At 46.1% G+C, this 20,500-nt stretch overlaps 1 protein-coding gene across 1 annotated transcript in view; it reads left to right on the forward strand.

The window, feature by feature from the left end:
* Positions 1 to 20,500, forward strand: part of ugt8 (UDP glycosyltransferase 8) — a 98,256-nt gene that overhangs the window by 17,566 nt on the left and 60,190 nt on the right. Inside the window, exon 3 of the mRNA XM_036971968.2 lies at positions 991 to 1,629. Coding sequence (XP_036827863.1) covers positions 991 to 1,629 — 639 coding nt within the window. The remainder of the gene's footprint in view (positions 1 to 990; positions 1,630 to 20,500) is intronic.

The raw sequence follows: 20,500 nt of genomic DNA on the forward strand, positions 1-20,500 counted from the left end.
CTAGAACCTGTTAGCTGTTGATCAGGGGAGCTACCTCTAGAACCTGTTAGCTGTTGATCAGGGAGTTAGTTACCTCTAGAACCTGTTAGCTGTTGATCAGGAGAGCTACCTCTGGAACCTGTTAGCTGTTGATCAGGGGAGCTGCCTCTAGAACCTGTTAGCTGTTGATCAGGGGAGCTACCTCTAGAACCTGTTAGCTGCTGATCAGGAGAGCTACCTCTAGAACCTGTTAGCTGTTGATCAGGAGAGCTACCTCTAGAACCTGTTAACTGTTGATCAGGGGAGCTACCTCTAGAACCTGTTAGCTGTTGATCAGGAGAGCTACCTCTAGAACCTGTTAGCTGTTGATCAGGGGAGCTGCCTCTAGAACCTGTTAGCTGTTGATCAGGGGAGCTACCTCTAGAACCTGTTAGCTGTTGATCAGGGAGTTAGTTACCTCTAGAACCTGTTAGCTGTTGATCAGGAGAGCTACCTCTAGAACCTGTTAGTTGTTGATGAGGGGAGCTGCCTCTTGAACCTGTTAGCTGTTGATCAGGGGAGCTACCTCTAGAACCTGTTAGCTGTTGATCAGGGGAGCTACCTCTAGAACCTGTTAGCTGTCTATGCTGAGGGGCTCCCAGCAGCCCTTATAATACATTCTGAGGGCCTATTACTGTCAGCTGTAGTAACCTAGTAGCCTAGTACTGTTAGCTGTAGTAGCCTAGTACTGTTAGCTGTAGTAGTCTAGTACTGTTAGCTGTAGTAGCCTAGTACTGTTAGCTGTAGTAGCCTAGTACTGTTAGCTGTAGTAGCCTATTACTGTCAGCTGTAGTAACTTAGTAGCCTAGTACTGTTAGCTGTAGTAGCCTAGTACTGTTAGCTGTAGTAGTCTAGTACTGTTAGCTGTAGTAGCCTAGTACTGTTAGCTGTAGTAGTCTAGTACTGTTAGCTGTGTACACGTTACTATATTGCCCCTTGGGATAATAAAGCCTCTCCTCTCCTCTCCTCTAGGTGCCCCCCTCCCCCCACTACACCTTCCAGCGTTACCCAGGCATCTTCAACTCCTCCACAGCCGACAGTTTCCTCCAGTCCAAGGTCAGCAACATCTTCTCTGGTCGTCTCACGGCGTTGGAACTCTTCGACATCCTCGACCACTACGCCCAGAACTGCGACGCCGTCGTGGGAAACAAAGAGGTCATGACCCGACTCAAGGATGCCAACTTTGACCTTTTATTGGTCGACCCCAACGAGATGTGTGGGTTCGTGATTGCTCACATCCTCGGGGTTCCCTACGCTGTCTTTTCCACGGGCCTATGGTACCCAGCGGAGGTCGGGGCTCCTGCCCCTCTCTCGTACGTCCCAGAGTTCAACTCTCTCCTCACCGATCAGATGTCTCTAGTCCAGAGGATTACCAACACGGCGGTGTACCTGGTGTCCCGGTTCGGTGTTCAGTACCTGGTGTTGCCTAAGTACGAGCGCATCATGAGGAAGCACGGCGTGGAGCCGCGGGTGGCCATGCAGGATCTGGTTCAGGGGAGCAGGCTGTGGATGTTGTCTACTGATCTGGCCCTGGAGTTTCCGAGGCCCACTCTACCACATGTTGTCTATGTAGGGGGGATACTGACCAAACCTGCCAGCCCGTTACCTCAGGTTAGTATACACACACACACACACACACACACACACACACACACACACACACACACACATACATACACACACACACACACACACACACACACACACACACACACACACACACACATACACATGCACACACACACACACACACACACACACACACACACACACACACACACACACACACACACACACACACACACACACAAACCTGTGTTTTGTGTGTACTAACCTCAACAGTGTTGGTCTCCTCCAGTGTTATATCTATGGTTGGTCTCCTCCAGTGTTATATCTATGGTTGGTCTCCTCCAGTGTTATATATATGGTTGGTCTCCTCCAGTGTTATATCTATGGTTGGTCTCCTCCAGTGTTATATCTATGGTTGGTCTCCTCCAGTGTTATATCTATGGTTGATCTCCTCCAGTTTTATATCTATGTTTGGTCTCCTCCAGTGTTGGTCTCCTCCAGTGTTATATCTATGGTTAGTCTCCTCCAGTGTTATATATATGGTTGGTCTCCTCCAGTGTTATATCTATGGTTGGTCTCCTCCAGTGTTATATCTATGGTTGGTCTCCTCCAGTGTTATATCTATGGTTGGTCTCCTCCAGTGTTATATCTATGGTTAGTCTCCTCCAGTGTTATATCTATGGTTGGTCTCCTCCAGTGTTATTCTCCTCCAGTATTGGTTTCCTCCAGTGTTATATCTGTGTTTGGTCTCCTCCAGTGTTATACCTATGGTTGGTCTCCTCCAGTGTTATATCTATGGTTGGTCTCCTCCAGTGTTATATCTATGGTTGGTCTCCTCCAGTGTTGGGCTCCTCCAGTATTGGTTTCCTCCAGTGTTATATCTGTGTTTGGACTCCTCCAGTGTTATATCTATGATTGGTCTCCTCCAGTGTTGGTCTCCTCCAGTGTTAGTCTCCTCCAGTGTTATATATATGGTCGGTCTCCTCCAGTGTTATATCTATGGTTGGTCTCCTCCAGTGTTATATCTTTAGTTGGTCTCCTCCAGTGTTATATCTATGGTTGGTCTCCTCCAGTGTTATATCTATGGTTGGTCTCCTCCAGTGTTATATATATGATTGGTCTCCTCCAGTGTTGGTCTCCTCCAGTGTTATATCTATTGTTGGTCTCCTCCAGTGTTATATCTATGGTTGGTCTCCTCCAGTGTTATATCTATGGTTGGTCTCCTCCAGTGTTGGGCTCCTCCAGTGTTGGTCTCCTCCAGTGTTATATCTATGGTTGGTCTCCTCCAGTGTTATATCTATGGTTGGTCTCCTCCAGTGTTATATCTATGGTTGGTCTCCTCCAGTGTTATATCTATGGTTGGTCTCCTCCAGTGTTATATCTATGGTTGGTCTCCTCCAGTGTTATATCTATGGTTGGACTCCTCCAGTGTTGGTCTCCTCCAGTGTTAGTCTCCTCCAGTGTTATATCTATGGTTGGTCTCTTCCAGCGTTATATCTATGGTTAGTCTCCTCCAGTGTTATATCTATGGTTGGTCTCCTCCAGTGTTATATCTATGGTTAGTCTCCTCCAGTGTTATATCTATGGTTGGTCTCCTCCAGTGTTATATCTATGGTTGGTCTCCTCCAGTGTTATATCTATGGTTGGTCTCCTCCAGTGTTATATCTATGGTTGATCTCCTCCAGTTTTATATCTATGTTTGGTCTCCTCCAGTGTTGGTCTCCTCCAGTGTTATATCTATGGTTAGTCTCCTTCAGTGTTATATCTATGGTTGGTCTCCTCCAGGGTTGGTCTCCTCAAGTGTTATATCTATGGTTAGTCTCCTTCAGTGTTATATCTATGGCTGGTCTCCTCAAGTGTTAGTCTCCTCCAGTGTTATATCTATGGTTGGTATCCTCCAGTGTTATATCAATGGTTGGTCTCCTCCAGTGTTGGTCTCCTCCAGTGTTATATCTATGGTTGGTCTCCTCCAGTGTTATATCTATGGTTGGTCTCCTCCAGTGTTATATCTATGGTTAGTCTCCTCCAGTGTTATATCTATGGTTGGTCCTCCGCCTGTGTTATATCTATGGTTGATCTCCTCCAGTTTTATATCTATGTTTGGTCTCCTCCAGTGTTATTCTCCTCCAGGGTTATATCTATGGTTGGTCTCTTCCAGCGTTATATCTATGGTTAGTCTCCTCCAGTGTTATATCTATGGTTAGTCTCCTCCAGTGTTATATCTATGGTTGGTCTCCTCCAGTGTTATATCTATGGTTGGTCTCCTCCAGTGTTATATCTATGGTTGGACTCCTCCAGTGTTGGTCTCCTCCAGTGTTAGTGTCCTCCAGTGTTATATCTATGGTTGGTCTCTTCCAGCGTTATATCTATGGTTAGTCTCCTCCAGTGTTATATCTATGGTTGGTCTCCTCCAGTGTTATATCTATGGTTAGTCTCCTCCAGTGTTATATCTATGGTTGGTCTCCTCCAGTGTTATATCTATGGTTGATCTCCTCCAGTTTTATATCTATGTTTGGTCTCCTCCAGTGTTGGTCTCCTCCAGTGTTATATCTATGGTTAGTCTCCTCCAGTGTTATATATATGGTTGGTCTCCTCCAGTGTTATATCTATGGTTGGTCTCCTCCAGTGTTATATCTATGGTTGGTCTCCTCCAGTGTTATATCTATGGTTGGTCTCCTCCAGTGTTATATCTATGGTTAGTCTCCTCCAGTGTTATATCTATGGTTGGTCTCCTCCAGTGTTGGGCTCCTCCAGTATTGGTTTCCTCCAGTGTTATATCTGTGTTTGGTCTCCTCCAGTGTTATACCTATGGTTGGTCTCCTCCAGTGTTATATCTATGGTTGGTCTCCTCCAGTGTTATATCTATGGTTGGTCTCCTCCAGTGTTGGGCTCCTCCAGTATTGGTTTCCTCCAGTGTTATATCTGTGTTTGGTCTCCTCCAGTGTTATATCTATGATTGGTCTCCTCCAGTGTTGGTCTCCTCCAGTGTTAGTCTCCTCCAGTGTTATATATATGGTCGGTCTCCTCCAGTGTTATATCTATGGTTGGTCTCCTCCAGTGTTATATCTTTAGTTGGTCTCCTCCAGTGTTATATCTATGGTTGGTCTCCTCCAGTGTTATATCTATGGTTGGTCTCCTCCAGTGTTATATATATGATTGGTCTCCTCCAGTGTTGGTCTCCTCCAGTGTTATGTCTATTGTTGGTCTCCTCCAGTGTTATATCTATGGTTGGTCTCCTCCAGTGTTATATCTATGGTTGGTCTCCTCCAGTGTTGGGCTCCTCCAGTGTTGGTCTCCTCCAGTGTTATATATATGGTTGGTCTCCTCCAGTGTTATATCTATGGTTGGTCTCCTCCAGTGTTAGTCTCCTCCAGTGTTATATCTATGGTTGGCCTCCTCCAGTGTTATATCTATGGTTGGTGACCTCCAGTGTTGGTCTCCTCCAGTGTTGGTCTCCAGTGTTGGTCTCCTCCAGTGTTATATCTATGGTTGGTGACCTCCAGTGTTATATCTATGGTTGGTCTCCTCCAGTGTTATATCTATGGTTAGTCTCCTCCAGTGTTGGTCTCCTCCAGTGTTATATATATGGTTGGTATCCTCCAGTGTTATATATATGGTTGGGCTCCTCCTGTATTATATCTATGGTTGGTGACCTCCAGTGTTATATCTATGGGTGTCCTCCTCCAGTGTTGGGCTCCTCCAGTGTTGGTCTCCTACAGTGTTATATCCATGGTTGTACTCCTCCAGTATTGGTCTCCTCCAGTGTTATATCTATGGTTAGGCTCCTCCAGTGTTATATCTATGGTTGGTCTCCTCCAGTGTTATATCTATGGTTGGGTTCCTCCAGTGTTGGTCTCCTCCAGTGTTATATCTATGGTTGGTCTCCTCCAGTGTTATATCTATGGTTGGTCTCCTCCAGTATTGGTCTCCTCCAGTGTTATATCTATGGTTGGTCAACTCCAGTGTTATATCTATGGTTGGTCTCCTCCAGTGTTATATCTATGGTTGGCCTCCTCCAGTGTTATATCTATGGTTGGTCTCCTCCAGTGTTGGTCTCCTCCAGTGTTATATCTATGGTTGGTCTCCTCCAGTGTTATATCTATGGTTGGGCTCCTCCAGTGTTATATCTATGGTTGGTCTCCTCCAGTGTTATATCAATGGTTGGTCTCCTCCAGTGTTATATCTATGGTTGGTCTCCTCCAGTGTGATATCTATGGTTGGTGACCTCCAGTGTTATATCTATGGTTGGTGACCTCCAGTGTTGGTCTACTCCAGTGTTGGTCTCCAGTGTTGGTCTCCTCCAGTGTTATATCTATGGTTGGTGACCTCCAGTGTTATATCTATGGTTGGTGACCTCCAGTGTTATATCTATGGTTGGTGACCTCCAGTGTTATATCTATGGTTGGTCTCCTCCAGTGTTATATCTATGGTTAGTCTCCTCCAGTGTTATATCTATGGGTGGGCTCCTCCAGTGTTGATCTCCTCCTGTGTTGGTCTCCTCCAGTGTTGGTCTCCTCCAGTGTTATATATATGGTTGGTCTCCTCCAGTGTTATATCTATGGGTGGGGTCCTCCAGTGTTGGTCTCCTCCAGTGTTATATCTATGGTTGGTCTCCTCCAGTGTTATATCTATGGTTGGTCTCCTCCAGTGTTGGTCTCCTCCAGTGTTATATCTATGGTTGGCCTCCTCCAGTGTTATATCTATGGTTGGTCTCCTCCAGTGTTGGTCTCCTCCAGTGTTATATCTATGGTTGGTCTCCTCCAGTGTTATATCTATGGTTGGTCTCCTCCAGTGTTATATCTATGGTTGGTCTCCTCCAGTGTTGGGCTCCTCCAGTGTTGGTCTCCTCCAGTGTTATATCTATGGTTGGTCTCCTCCAGTGTTATATCTATGGTTGGTCTCCTCCAGTGTTAGTCTCCTCCAGTGTTATATCTATGGTTAGTCTCCTCCAGTGTTATATCTTTGGTTGGTCTCCTCCAGTGCTGGCCTCCTCCAGTGTTATATCTATGGTTGGTGACCTCCAGTGTTGGTCTCCTCCAGTGTTGGTCTCCAGTGTTGGTCTCCTCCAGTGTTATATCTATGGTTGGTGACCTCCAGTGTTATATCTATGGTTGGTGATCTCCAGTGTTATATCTATGGTTGGTGACCTCCAGTGTTGGTCTACTCCAGTGTTGGTCTCCAGTGTTGGTCTCCTCCAGTGTTATATCTATGGTTGGTGACCTCCAGTGTTATATCTATGGTTGGTGACCTCCAGTGTTATATCTATGGTTGGTGACCTCCAGTGTTATATCTATGGTTGGTCTCCTCCAGTGTTATATCTATGGTTGGTCTCCTCCAGTGTTATATCTATGGTTAGTCTCCTCCAGTGTTATATCTATGGGTGGGCTCCTCCAGTGTTGATCTCCTCCTGTGTTGGTCTCCTCCAGTGTTGGTCTCCTCCAGTGTTATATCTATGGTTGGTCTCCTCCAGTGTTATATCTATGGGTGGGGTCCTCCAGTGTTGGTCTCCTCCAGTGTTATATCTATGGTTGGTCTCCTCCAGTGTTATATCTATGGTTGGTCTCCTCCAGTGTTGGTCTCCTCCAGTGTTATATCTATGGTTGGTCTCCTCCAGTGTTGGTCTCCTCCAGTGTTGGTCTCCTCCAGTGTTGGTCTCCTCCAGTGTTATATATATGGTTGGTCTCCTCCAGTGTTATATCTATGGTTGGTCTCCTCCAGTGTTATATCTATGGTTGGTCTCCTCCAGTGTTATATCTAGTGTTAGTCTCCTCCAGTGTTGGTCTCCTCCAGTGTTATATATATGGTTGGTCTCCTCCAGTGTTATATCTATGGTTGGTATCCTCCAGTGTTATATCCAGTGTTAGTCTCCTCCAGTATTGGTCTCCTCCAGTGTTATATATATGGTTGGTATCCTCCAGTGTTATATATATGGTTGGTCTCCTCCTGTATTATATCTATGGTTGGTGACCTCCAGTGTTATATCTATAGGTGTCCTCCTCCAGTGTTGGGCTCCTCCAGTGTTGGTCTCCTACAGTGTTATATCTATGGTTGTACTCCTCCAGTATTGGTCTCCTCCAGTGTTATATCTATGGTTAGTCTCCTCCAGTGTTATATCTATGGTTGGTCTCCTCCAGTGTTATATCTATGGTTGGGCTCCTCCAGTGTTGGTCTCCTCCAGTGTTATATCTATGGTTGGTCTCCTCCAGTGTTTAATCTATGGTTGGTCTCCTCCATTGTTGTTCTCCTCCAGTGTTGGTCTCCTCCAGTGTTATATCTATGGTTGGTCTCCTCCAGTGTTATATCTATGGTTGGTCTCCTCCAGTATTGGTCTCCTCCAGTGTTATATCTATGGTTGGTCAACTCCAGTGTTATATCTATGGTTGGTCTCCTCCAGTGTTGGTCTCCTCCAGTGTTATATCTATGGTTGGTCTCCTCCAGTGTTTAATCTATGGTTGGTCTCCTCCATTGTTGGTCTCCTCCAGTGTTATATCTATGGTTGGTCTCCTCCAGTATTGGTCTCCTCCAGTGTTATATCTATGGTTGGTCAACTCCAGTGTTATATCTATGGTTGGTCTCCTCCAGTGTTATATCTATGGTTGGCCTCCTCCAGTGTTATATCTATGGTTGGTCTCCTCCAGTGTTGGTCTCCTCCAGTGTTATATCTATGGTTGGTCTCCTCCAGTGTTATATCTATGGTTGGGCTCCTCCAGTGTTATATCTATGGTTGGTCTCCTCCAGTGTTATATCTATGGTTGGTCTCCTCCAGTGTTATATCTATGGTTGGTCTCCTCCAGTGTGATATCTATGGTTGGTCTCCTCCAGTGTTATATCTATGGTTGGTGACCTCCAGTGTTGGTCTACTCCAGTGTTGGTCTCCAGTGTTGGTCTCCTCCAGTGTTATATCTATGGTTGGTGACCTCCAGTGTTATATCTATGGTTGGTGACCTCCAGTGTTATATCTATGGTTGGTGACCTCCAGTGTTATATCTATGGTTGGTCTCCTCCAGTGTTATATCTATGGTTAGTCTCCTCCAGTGTTATATCTATGGGTGGGCTCCTCCAGTGTTGATCTCCTCCTGTGTTGGTCTCCTCCAGTGTTGGTCTCCTCCAGTGTTATATCTATGGTTGGTCTCCTCCAGTGTTATATCTATGGGTGGGGTCCTCCAGTGTTGGTCTCCTCCAGTGTTATATCTATGGTTGGTCTCCTCCAGTGTTATATCTATGGTTGGTCTCCTCCAGTGTTGGTCTCCTCCAGTGTTATATCTATGGTTGGTCTCCTCCAGTGTTATATCTATGGTTGGTCTCCTCCAGTGTTGGTCTCCTCCAGTGTTGGTCTCCTCCAGTGTTGGTCTCCTCCAGTGTTATATATATGGTTGGTCTCCTCCAGTGTTATATCTATGGTTGGTCTCCTCCAGTGTTATATCCAGTGTTAGTCTCCTCCAGTGTTGGTCTCCTCCAGTGTTATATATATGGTTGGTCTCCTCCAGTGTTATATATATGGTTGGTCACCTCCAGTGTTATATCTATGGTTGGTATCCTCCAGTGTTATATCCAGTGTTAGTCTCCTCCAGTGTTGGTCTCCTCCAGTGTTATATATATGGTTGGTATCCTCCAGTGTTATATATATGGTTGGTCTCCTCCAGTGTTATATATATGGTTGGTCTCCTCCAGTGTTATATATATGGTTGGTCTCCTCCAGTGTTATATCTATGGTTGGTATCCTCCAGTGTTATATCCAGTGTTAGTCTCCTCCAGTGTTGGTCTCCTCCAGTGTTATATATATGGTTGGTATCCTCCAGTGTTATATCGAGTGTTAGTCTCCTCCAGTGTTGGTCTCCTCCAGTGTTATATATATGGTTGGTATCCTCCAGTGTTATATCCAGTGTTAGTCTCCTCCAGTGTTGGTCTCCTCCAGTGTTATATCTATGGTTGGTATCCTCCAGTGTTATATATATGGTTGGTCTCCTCCAGTGTTATATCTATGGTTGGTATCCTCCAGTGTTATATCCAGTGTTAGTCTCCTCCAGTGTTGGTCTCCTCCAGTGTTATATATATGGTTGGTATCCTCCAGTGTTGGGCTCCTCCAGTGTTGGGCTCCTCCAGTGTTGGTCTCCTACAGTGTTATATCTATGGTTGTACTCCTCCAGTATTGGTCTCCTCCAGTGTTATATCTATGGTTAGTCTCCTCCAGTGTTATATCTATGGTTGGTCTCCTCCAGTGTTATATCTATGGTTGGGCTCCTCCAGTGTTGGTCTCCTCCAGTGGTATATCTATGGTTGGTCTCCTCCAGTGTTTAATCTATGGTTGGTCTCCTCCATTGTTGGTCTCCTCCAGTGTTGGTCTCCTCCAGTGTTATATCTATGGTTGGTCTCCTCCAGTGTTATATCTATGGTTGGTCTCCTCCAGTATTGGTCTCCTCCAGTGTTATATCTATGGTTGGTCAACTCCAGTGTTATATCTATGGTTGGTCTCCTCCAGTGTTGGTCTCCTCCACTGTTATATCTATGGTTGGTCTCCTCCAGTGTTTAATCTATGGTTGGTCTCCTCCATTGTTGGTCTCCTCCAGTGTTGGTCTCCTCCAGTGTTATATCTATGGTTGGTCTCCTCCAGTGTTATATCTATGGTTGGTCTCCTCCAGTATTGGTCTCCTCCAGTGTTATATCTATGGTTGGTCAACTCCAGTGTTATATCTATGGTTGGGCTCCTCCAGTGTTATATCTATGGTTGGCCTCCTCCAGTGTTATATCTATGGTTGGTCTCCTCCAGTGTTGGTCTCCTCCAGTGTTATATCTATGGTTGGTCTCCTCCAGTGTTATATCTATGGTTGGGCTCCTCCAGTGTTATATCTATGGTTGGTCTCCTCCAGTGTTATATCTATGGTTGGTCTCATCCAGTGTTATATCTATGGTTGGTCTCCTCCAGTGTGATATCTATGGTTGGTCTCCTCCAGTGTTATATCTATGGTTGGTGACCTCCAGTGTTGGTCTACTCCAGTGTTGGTCTCCAGTGTTGGTCTCCTCCAGTGTTATATCTATGGTTGGTGACCTCCAGTGTTATATCTATGGGTGGGCTCCTCCAGTGTTGATCTCCTCCTGTGTTGGTCTCCTCCAGTGTTGGTCTCCTCCAGTGTTATATCTATGGTTGGTCTCCTCCAGTGTTATATCTATGGGTGGGGTCCTCCAGTGTTGGTCTCCTCCAGTGTTATATCTATGGTTGGTCTCCTCCAGTGTTATATCTATGGTTGGTCTCCTCCAGTGTTGGTCTCCTCCAGTGTTATATATATGGTTGGTCTCCTCCAGTGTTATATCTATGGTTGGTCTCCTCCGGTGTTGGTCTCCTCCAGTGTTGGTCTCCTCCAGTGTTGGTCTCCTCCAGTGTTATATATATGGTTGGTCTCCTCCAGTGTTATATCTATGGTTGGTCTCCTCCAGTGTTATATCCAGTGTTAGTCTCCTCCAGTGTTGGTCTCCTCCAGTGTTATATATATGGTTGGTCTCCTCCAGTGTTATATATATGGTTGGTCTCCTCCAGTGTTATATCTATAGTTGGTATCCTCCAGTGTTATATCCAGTGTTAGTCTCCTCCAGTGTTGGTCTCCTCCAGTGTTATATATATGGTTGGTCTCCTCCAGTGTTATATATATGGTTGGTCTCCTCCAGTGTTATATATATGGTTGGTCTCCTCCAGTGTTATATATATGGTTGGTCTCCTCCAGTGTTATATCTATGGTTGGTATCCTCCAGTGTTATATCCAGTGTTAGTCTCCTCCAGTGTTGGTCTCCTCCAGTGTTATATATATGGTTGGTATCCTCCAGTGTTATATCCAGTGTTGGTCTCCTCCAGTGTTGGTCTCCTCCAGTGTTATATATATGGTTGGTATCCTCCAGTGTTATATCCAGTGTTAGTCTCCTCCAGTGTTGGTCTCCTCCAGTGTTATATCTATGGTTGGTATCCTCCAGTGTTATATATATGGTTGGTCTCCTCCAGTGTTATATCTATGGTTGGTATCCTCCAGTGTTATATCCAGTGTTAGTCTCCTCCAGTGTTGGTCTCCTCCAGTGTTATATCTATGGTTGGTATCCTCCAGTGTTATATCTATGGTTGGTCTCCTCCAGTGTTATATATATGGTTGGTCTCCTCCAGTGTTATATCTATGGTTGGTATCCTCCAGTGTTATATCCAGTGTTAGTCTCCTCCAGTGTTGGTCTCCTCCAGTGTTATATATATGGTTGGTATCCTCCAGTGTTATATCCAGTGTTGGTCTCCTCCAGTGTTGGTCTCCTCCAGTGTTATATATATGGTTGGTCTCCTCCAGTGTTATATATATGGTTGGTCTCCTCCAGTGTTATATATATGGTTGGTCTCCTCCAGTGTTATATATATGGTTGGTCTCCTCCAGTGTTATATCTATGGTTAGTCTCCTCCAGTGTTATATCTATGGTTGGTATCCTCCAGTGTTATATCCAGTGTTAGTCTCCTCCAGTGTTATATCTATGGTTGGTCTCCTCCAGTGTTATATCTATGGTTGGTATCCTCCAGTGTTATATCCAGTGTTAGTCTCCTCCAGTGTTGGTCTCCTCCAGTGTTATATATATGGTTGGTATCCTCCAGTGTTATATCCAGTGTTGGTCTCCTCCAGTGTTGGTCTCCTCCAGTGTTATATATATGGTTGGTATCCTCCAGTGTTATATCCAGTGTTAGTCTCCTCCAGTGTTGGGCTCCTCCAGTGATACAGTGCCTTGCGAAAGTATTCGGCCCCCTTGAACTTTGCGACCTTTTGCCACATTTCAGGCTTCAAACATAAAGATATAAAACTGTATTTTTTTGTGAAGAATCAACAACAAGTGGGACACAATCATGAAGTGGAACGACATTTATTGGATATTTCAAACTTTTTTAACAAATCAAAAACTTAAAAATTGGGCGTGCAAAATTATCTTTTTGTTTGTTTAGCCCAGTAATTCAAATTCATGACGCGCGAGCGAAAGTTCAGAACAGAAAGAAAGTTCTGTTAGAAACATGTCAAACGATGTATAGAATCAATATTTAGGATGTTTTTATCATAAATCTTCAATAATGTTCCAACCAGAGAATTCCTTTGTCTGTAGAAATGCAATGGAAAGCAAGCTACCTCTCACGTGAACGCGCGTGGTCAGCTCATGCCTCTCTGGCAGACCTCTGACTCAATCCCCTCTGATTCCCCCCTCCCTCACAGTAGAAGCATCAAACAAGGTTCTAAAGACTGTTGACATCTAGTGGAAGCCTTAGGAAGTGCAAAATGACCCCATAGACACTGTATATTCGATAGGCAATGAGTTGAAAAACTACAAACCTCAGGTTTTCGCCTGCCATATGAGGTCTGTTATACTCACAGACATCATTCAAACAGTTTTAGAAACTTCAGTGTTTTCTATCCAAATATACTAATAATATATAAATATAAGCTAATATCTTAGCTTCTGGGACTGAGTAGCAGGCAGTTTACTCTGGGCACCTCTGGGCACCTTATTCATCCAAGCCACTCAATACTGCCCCCAGCCAAAGGTAGTTTTAATATTACTCAGTTCCTTTGGCTTTGGTGCCTCATGATTGACTATAGCTCTTTTCAAGTATACTGTGATTTTGTTGTGATCTGATAGGGGTGTCAGTGGACTGACTGTGAACGCTCTGAGAGACTCTGGGTTGAGGTCAATGATAAACTAGTCTACAGTACTACTGCCTAGAGATGAGCTATTGGTGTACCTACCGTAGGAGTCTGGGTTGAGGTCAGTGGACTGACTGTGAACGCTCTGAGAGACTCTGTGGGGAGCTCAGTGGGCTGACTGTGAACGCTCTGAGACTCTGGGTTGAGGTCAGTGATAAAGTAGTCTACAGTACTACTGCCTAGAGATGAGCTATAGGTGTACCTATTGTAGGAGTCCCCCCGAAGCCTACCATTGACTATGTACATGCCCAGCGTGTGTCAGAGCTGCAGGAGTTGTGACCCATTTTTGTTGGTTATGTTGTCATAGTTGTGCCTAAGGGGATTTGGGGGAGTGGGAATGCTGTCACCTCCAGGCAGGTGTTTGTCCCCCTGTGTGCTGAGGGTGTTAGGTTCTGGTCCCGTTCTGGCATTTAGGTCGTTACAGACTAGTACATGTCCCTTGGCCTGGAAATGATTGATTTCCCCCTCCAGGATGGAGAAGCTGTCTTCATTAAAGTATGGGGATTCTAGTGGGGGGATATAGGTAGCACACAGGAGGACATTTTTCTCTGTTGAGATCATTTCCTTTTGAATTTCTAGCCAGAAGTAAAATATTCCTGTTTTGACTAATTTAATAGAGTGAGTTAGGTCTGCTCGATACCAAATTAGCATACCCCCTGAGTCTCTTCCCTGTTTCCCACCTGGTAGTGTGGTGGATGGGACTACCAGCTCTCTGTAACCTAGAGGACAACCAGTGGGTCCATCTCCTCTATACCACCCACCTGGTAGTGTGGTAGATGGGACTACCAGCTCTCTGTAACCTAGAGGACAACCAGTGGGTCCATCTCCTCTATACCTGGTAGTGTGGTGGATGGGACTACCAGCTCTCTGTAACCTAGAGGGCAACCAGTTGGTCCATCTCCTCTATACCACCCACCTGGTAGTGTGGTGGATGGGACTACCAGCTCTCTGTAACCTAGAGGGCAACCAGTGGGTCCATCTCCTCTATACCACCCACCTGGTAGTGTGGTGGATGGGACTACCAGCTCTGTGTAACCTAGAGGACAACCAGTGGGTCCATCTCCTATATACCACCCACCTGGTAGTGTGGTGGATGGGACTACCAGCTCTTTGTAACCTAGAGGACAACCAGTGGGTCCATCTCCTCTATACCACCCACCTGGTAGTGTGGTGGATGGGACTACCAGCTCTCTGTAACCTAGAGGACAACCAGTGGGTCCATCTCCTATATACCACCCACCTGGTAGTGTGGTGGATGGGACTACCAGCTCTCTGTAACCTAGAGGGCAACCAGTGGGTCTGTCTCCTCTATACCACCCACCTGGTAGTTTGGTGGATGGGACTACCAGCTCTCTGTAACCTAGAGGGCAACCAGTGGGTCCATCTCCTCTATACCACCCACCTGGTAGTGTGGTGGATGGGACTACCAGCTCTCTGTAACCTAGAGGTCAACCAGTGGGTCCATCTCCTCTATACCACCCACCTGGTAGTGTGGTGGATGGGACTACCAGCTCTCTGTAACCTAGAGGACAACCAGTGGGTCCATCTCCTCTATACCTGGTAGTGTGGTGGATGGGACTACCAGCTCTCTGTAACCTAGAGGACAACCAGTGGGTCCGTCTCCTCTATACCTGGTAGTGTGGTGGATGGGACTACCAGCTCTCTGTAACCTAGAGGACAACCAGTGAGTCCATCTCCTCTATACCTGGTAGTGTGGTGGATGGGACTACCAGCTCTCTGTAACCTAGAGGACAACCAGTGGGTCCATCTCCTCTATACCTGGTAGTGTGGTGGATGGGACTACCAGCTCTCTGTAACCTAGAGGACAACCAGTGGGTCCATCTCCTCTATACCTGGTAGTGTGGTGGATGGGACTACCAGCTCTCTGTAACCTAGAGGACAACCAGTGGGTCCATCTCCTCTATACCACCCACCTGGTAGTGTGGTGTATCGGACTACCAGTTCTCTGTAACCTAGAGGACAACCAGTGGGTCCATCTCCTCTATACCACCCACCTGGTAGTGTGGTGGATGGGACTACCAGCTCTCTGTAACCTAGAGGGCAACCAGTGGGTCCATCTCCTCTATACCACCCACCTGGTAGTGTGGTGTATCGGACTACCAGTTCTCTGTAACCTAGAGGACAACCAGTGGGTCCGTCTCCTCTATACCTGGTAGTGTGGTGGATGGGACTACCAGCTCTCTGTAACCTAGAGGACAACCAGTGGGTCCATCTCCTCTATACCTGGTAGTTTGGTGGATGGGACTACCAGCTCTCTGTAACCTAGAGGGCAACCAGTGGGTCCATCTCCTCTATACCACCCACCTGGTAGTGTGGTGGATGGGACTACCAGCTCTCTGTAACCTAGAGGACAACCAGTGGGTCCATCTCCTCTATACCACCCACCTGGTAGTTTGGTGGATGGGACTACCAGCTCTCTGTAACCTAGAGGACAACCAGTGGGTCCATCTCCTCTATACCACCCACCTGGTAGTGTGGTGGATGGGACTACCAGCTCTCTGTAACCTAGAGGACAACCAGTGGGTCCATCTCCTCTATACCTGGTAGTGTGGTGGATGGGACTACCAGCTCTCTGTAACCTAGAGGACAACCAGTGGGTCCATCTCCTCTATACCACCCACCTGGTAGTTTGGTGGATGGGACTACCAGCTCTCTGTAACCTAGAGGACAACCAGTGGGTCCATCTCCTCTATACCACCCACCTGGTAGTGTGGTGGATGGGACTACCAGCTCTCTGTAACCTAGAGGGCAACCAGTGGGTCCATCTCCTCTATACCACCCGCCTGGTAGTGTGGTGGATGGGACTACCAGCTCTCTGTAACCTAGAGGACAACCAGTGGGTCCATCTCCTCTATACCACCCACCTGGTAGTGTGGTGGATGGGACTACCAGCTCTCTGTAACCTAGAGGACAACCAGTGTGTCCATCTCCTCTATACCACCCACCTGGTAGTGTGGTGGATGGGACTACCAGCTCTCTGTAACCTAGAGGACAACCAGTGGGTCCGTCTCCTCTATACCACCCACCTGGTAGTTTGGTGGATGGGACTACCAGCTCTCTGTAACCTAGAGGACAACCAGTGGGTCCGTCTCCTCTATACCTGGTAGTTTGGTGGATGGGACTACCAGCTCTCTGTAACCTAGAGGACAACCAGTGTGTCCATCTCCTCTATACCACCCACCTGGTAGTGTGGTGGATGGGACTACCAGCTCTCTGTAACCTAGAGGACAACCAGTGGGTCCGTCTTCTCTATACCACCCACCTGGTAGTTTGGTGGATGGGACTACCAGCTCTCTGTAACCTAGAGGACAACCAGTGTGTCCATCTCCTCTATACCACCCACCTGGTAGTGTGGTGGATGGGACTACCAGCTCTCTGTAACCTAGAGGACAACCAGTGGGTCCATCTCCTCTATACCACCCACCTGGTAGTTTGGTGGATGGGACTACCAGCTCTCTGTAACCTAGAGGGCAACCAGTTGGTACATCTCCTCTATACCATGTTTCTGGTAGGATGACAATGTCTGTATTTCTGATTTCTTTGGTGAAGTCCAGGTTCCTGCTCTTTAGACCAAAATGCAGATGACCTCCGGCTTTGGAAATTTCAGGATGAGATGGTGAAGGCTTTGTGTTCCATAAAGTGTCCAATGTTGTTAGTCGTGTGGTTTGGCCTCGGACCAGTAAGTGTGAGCAAAGCCTTCTGAGCATCTCTCTCGCTCTCTCTCTCTCTGACTCTCTCTGTCTCTCTCTCTGTCTCTCTCTCTCTGTCTCTCTCTCTCTGTCTCTCTCTCTCTGTCTCTCTCTCTCTCTCTCTCTCTCTCTCTGTCTCTCTCTCTCTCTCTCTATCTCTCTCTCTCTGTCTCTCTCTCTCTCTCTCTCTGTCTCTCTCTCTCTGTCTCTCTCTCTCAGTCTCTCTCTCTCTCTCTCTGTCTCTCTCTCTCAGTCTCTCTCTCTCTGTCTCTCTCTCTCTCTGTCTCTCTCTCTCTGTCTCTCTCTCTCTCTGTCTCTCTGTCTCTCTGTCTCTCTCTCTCTCTATCTCTCTCTCTCTGTCTCTCTCTCTCTCTCTCTGTCTCTCTCTCTCAGTCTCTCTCTCTCTGTCTCTCTCTCTCTCTGTCTCTGTCTCTCTGTCTCTCTGTCTCTCTCTCAATTCAATTCAATTCAATTCAAGGGCTTTATTGGCATGGGAAACATGTGTTAACATTGTCAAAGCAAGTGAGGTAGATAAAATATAAAGTGAATATATAAAGTGAAAAACAACAAAAATTAACAGTAAACATTACACATACAGAAGTTTCAAAACAATAAAGACATTACAAATGTCATATTATATATATACAGTGTTTTAACAATGTACAAATGGTTAGAGGACACAAGATAAAATAAATAAGCATAAATATGGGTCGTATTTACAATGGTGTTTGTTCTTCACTGGTTGCCCTTTTCTCGTGGCAACAGATCACAAATCTTGCTGCTGTGATGGCACACTGTGGAATTTCACCCAGTAGATATGGGAGTTTTTCAAAATTGGATTTGTTTTCGAATTCTTTGTGGATCTGTGTAATCTGAGGGAAATATGTCTCTCTAATATGGTCATACATTGGGCAGGAGGTTAGGAAGTGCAGCTCAGTTTCCACCTCATTTTGTGGGCAGTGAGCACATGGCCTGTCTTCTCTTGAGAGCCAGGTCTGCCTACGGCGGACTTTCTCAATAGCAAGGCTATGCTCACTGAGTCTGTACATAGTCAAAGCTTTCCTTAATTTTGGGTCAGTCACAGTGGTCAGGTATTCTTCCGCTGTGTACTCTCTGTGTAGGGCCAAATAGCATTCTAGTTTGCACTGTTTTTTTGTTAATTCTTTCCAATGTGTCAAGTAATTATCTTTTTGTTTTCTCATGATTTGGTTGGGTCTAATTGTGCTGTTGTCCTGGGGCTCTGTAGGGTGTGTTTGTGTTTGTGGACAGAGCCCCAGGACCAGCTTGCTCAGGGGACTCTTCTCCAGGTTCATCTCTCTGTAGGTGATGGCTTTGTTATGGAAGGTTTGGGAATCGCTTCCTTTTAGGTGGTTGTAGAATTTAACGGCTCTTTTCTATCTCTCTCTCTCTCTCTCTCTCTCTCTCTCTCTCTCTCTCTCTCTGTCTCTCTCTCTCTGTCTCTCTCTCTCTATCGCTCTGTCTCTCAGTCTCTCTCTCTGTCTCTCTCTCTCAGTCTCTCTCTCTGTCTCTCTCTCTCTCTGTCTCTCTCTCTCTCTCCCCTTGTTTGGTGAGGCAGGTAGCCTAGTGGTTAGAGTGTTGGGCCAGTAACCGAATGGTTGCTAAATTGAATCCCTGTCTTTCTGCCCCTGAACAAGGCAGTTAACCCACTGTTTCTAGGGCCATCAGTGTAAATAAGAATTTGTTCTTTAACTGACTTGCCTAGTTAAATAAAGGTACAATTAAATAATAAATAAATAAAGGTGAAAAGACCCCCAAAGCTCTCTATGATTGATCTGGTTGGTTTGGCCCCTGCCATGCCGAGCGGGGTGGGGAAATGGTTCAGCGGTCAGCTCGCAAGGTTGGGGTCAGCTCGCGGGGTTGGGGTCAGCTATGACGTACGGAGACGAGAGAGCGCGGGCCGCCGGCATCCAGTGTGGAGGGGAATGTGGCTCTAGCCAATAAGAAGGCATTGTTCTGGCGGTGGGGTCGAGGGTCAGGGTGGAAAAGAGGACCATTGTAACACACACAATCTCTCCGCCCCCATCTCTCTATCTCGCTCTCCCCCTCTTTCTCTCTTTCTCTCTCTCTCTCTCTCTCTCTGGGCCTGTGATACAAACACACGTACAGGGTCTGTGTTGTAGAGACACTAGGACCAGTGTGTCCTAGGTTTATAGCCCGTGCCATCCCCAGAGTACACACACACACACACACACACACACACACACACACACACACACACACACACACACACACACACACACACACACACACACACACACACACACACACAATCTGCCTAGAGACCATCTCTCCTCCCCTCTCATCCCTCTCTCCTTCTCTCCCCCTGTCTTCACATCATTCCCTCCCTCCCAGTCACCCAAATGAGGCCTTTTCAGGCCAGACTGTACAATGGCAGACATTCAGCTTGGCTGTTAGCGTGCTAGGCTAATGTTTATACACTCCATTGAGTGTGTCACTGGGCTCAGTGTTCTGGCACAATGTGTCTTAATGTGACATATGAAATGCATTATTAACCAACACAGGGCACTATTGTTCCCTATTACCAGGCTAGCTAACTGGCTACATACAGCATGTCATGCTAACAGCTAAACACAGTTAGCCATCATGCTAACATTTCTAACGGCTAAGGAGCTTTGATAACAGGCTATGTAATGAGACACAGTTAACCATCATGCTAACATTGCTAACGGCTAACGAGCTTTAAATACTTGATACGTAATGAGACACAGTTAACCATCATGCTAACATTGCTAATGGCTAAAGAGCTTTGATAACAGGATACGTAATGAGACACAGTTAACCATCATGCTAACATTGCTAACGGCAAAAGAGCTTTAATAACAGGATACGTAATGAGACACAGTTAACCATCATGCTAACATTGCTAACGGCTAAAGAGCTTTAATAACAGGATATGTAATGAGACACAGTTAACCATCATGCTAACATTGCTAACGGCTAAAGAGCTTCGATAACAGGATACGTAATGAGACACAGTTAACCATCATGCTAACATTGCTAACGGCTAAAGAGCTTTAATAACAGGATATGTAATGAGACACAGTTAACCATCATGCTAACGTTCATGCTAACGTTCATGGGCTTCTTCTTTGACCCAACATGTAGCTAGCTTAGTTGTCTTGGAGGAGCCTGATAGCTATATGTCTAACCTGTATTTGTGTTAGCTAGACAGAACCCCTTCCTGCCTTAAGGCTGATTGGCCCAAATGGCACCGTGATCCATATCAGTCACACTACATAGAGAATAGAGGGCCATTTGAGAGACACTGTGACAATGACAAATGAGTAAAGCCTGGACCAAAGCACAAACAGCTCTGTTTACGATGCTACATCAGTTGGCTTTAGTTCTTCACTAAGATTACCTATTTAGTGTGTGTGTGTGTGTGTGTGTGTGTGTGTGTGTCTGTGTGTTGTTGTGTGTTGGACAACAGATAGTCAGTCCTATGTCTAGATTTGA

The sequence above is a fragment of the Oncorhynchus mykiss genome, chromosome 10 (genome assembly GCF_057628025.1).
Source record: "Oncorhynchus mykiss isolate SJ-2025 chromosome 10, ASM5762802v1, whole genome shotgun sequence".
Classification (NCBI taxonomy): domain Eukaryota; kingdom Metazoa; phylum Chordata; class Actinopteri; order Salmoniformes; family Salmonidae; genus Oncorhynchus; species Oncorhynchus mykiss.